The sequence below is a fragment of the Tupaia chinensis genome, unplaced genomic scaffold, assembly GCF_000334495.1.
Source record: "Tupaia chinensis unplaced genomic scaffold, TupChi_1.0 Scaffold149011_1, whole genome shotgun sequence".
In the NCBI taxonomy this organism is placed as follows: domain Eukaryota; kingdom Metazoa; phylum Chordata; class Mammalia; order Scandentia; family Tupaiidae; genus Tupaia; species Tupaia belangeri.
In genome coordinates this window covers 2,152,159-2,152,890 of record NW_006208857.1, presented here as the reverse complement: position 1 = coordinate 2,152,890, position 732 = coordinate 2,152,159, and the positions used below count along the sequence as shown (strand labels likewise).

Here is a 732-nt window from a genome sequence, read left to right as displayed (position 1 = left end):
GGCGCGGCGCGGAAGGGGTTAAGGCGCTGAGCGCGGAGCCATCTGGCCGGGTTGGCTGGTTATAACCGCGCAGATTATGTTCACGGGACTCAGAGTTGAAGGCTCCTCTCCCTACCGAGCAGCTCCGCGCACCGCCCCGCGACCGAGCCCGGAGCAGCTACTTTGCTCCCTTTTCTTTCTTTCTTCTCTCGTTTTTCTCCTGCTGGGTAGTGGCTGCCGCGGGGTGGGGGAGACTTTGAATGACCAAGCTCGCGTCCACTTTTCTCTTCATGTCGACGTCCCTGGAAACAGTCACACGGATGCCATGGTTACTTCTGCCACGGTAAGGGGAGGCGGCGGGCACGCTGGGTAGGCAGGTCCGGGTTGGGGGCCACGTGAGGGGGGATTTTCCAGTGGGTCAGTGCGGGAGGGGGCGCAACTCTGCACCCCACCCCACCCCCATAGAGCCGCACTCACTCACTTTCCCGGGCTTGCGCCTTCCCCAAAGTTTGCACTGGGTCTGTTCTGGCCCAGGCTCAACCACAGCCATCCCCCTACACACACACACACACACGCACACGCACACGCACTCACACACACACGGACACCCCCTCCCCACCGCTTCCTCCCGTCCCTAGGCTGCCCAAGAAACCGCTCTCAATCTGGGAAAGTGATCAGGTTTAAGGGACCGGGATTGGAACGGGGAGGGGGGCGGAGGCGAGGGGAAATGGGGACGACGGAAGGGCAGGAAAG

At 62.4% G+C, this 732-nt stretch overlaps 1 protein-coding gene across 2 annotated transcripts in view; it reads left to right on the top strand.

Annotated features, from left to right (window-relative positions):
* Positions 1-732, top strand: part of NTF3 (neurotrophin 3) — a 78,619-nt gene that overhangs the window by 1,283 nt on the left and 76,604 nt on the right. The window contains exon 1 of one of the 2 annotated variants that reach the window (XM_006170835.3): positions 89-322. The exons of the other annotated variant lie outside the window; for it this stretch is intronic. Within the exon in view, the coding sequence (XP_006170897.1) occupies positions 305-322 (18 nt within the window). The 5' untranslated portion in view covers positions 89-304. Of the gene's footprint in view, positions 1-88; positions 323-732 lie in introns of those variants that run through there. 2 annotated transcript variants of the gene reach the window in all.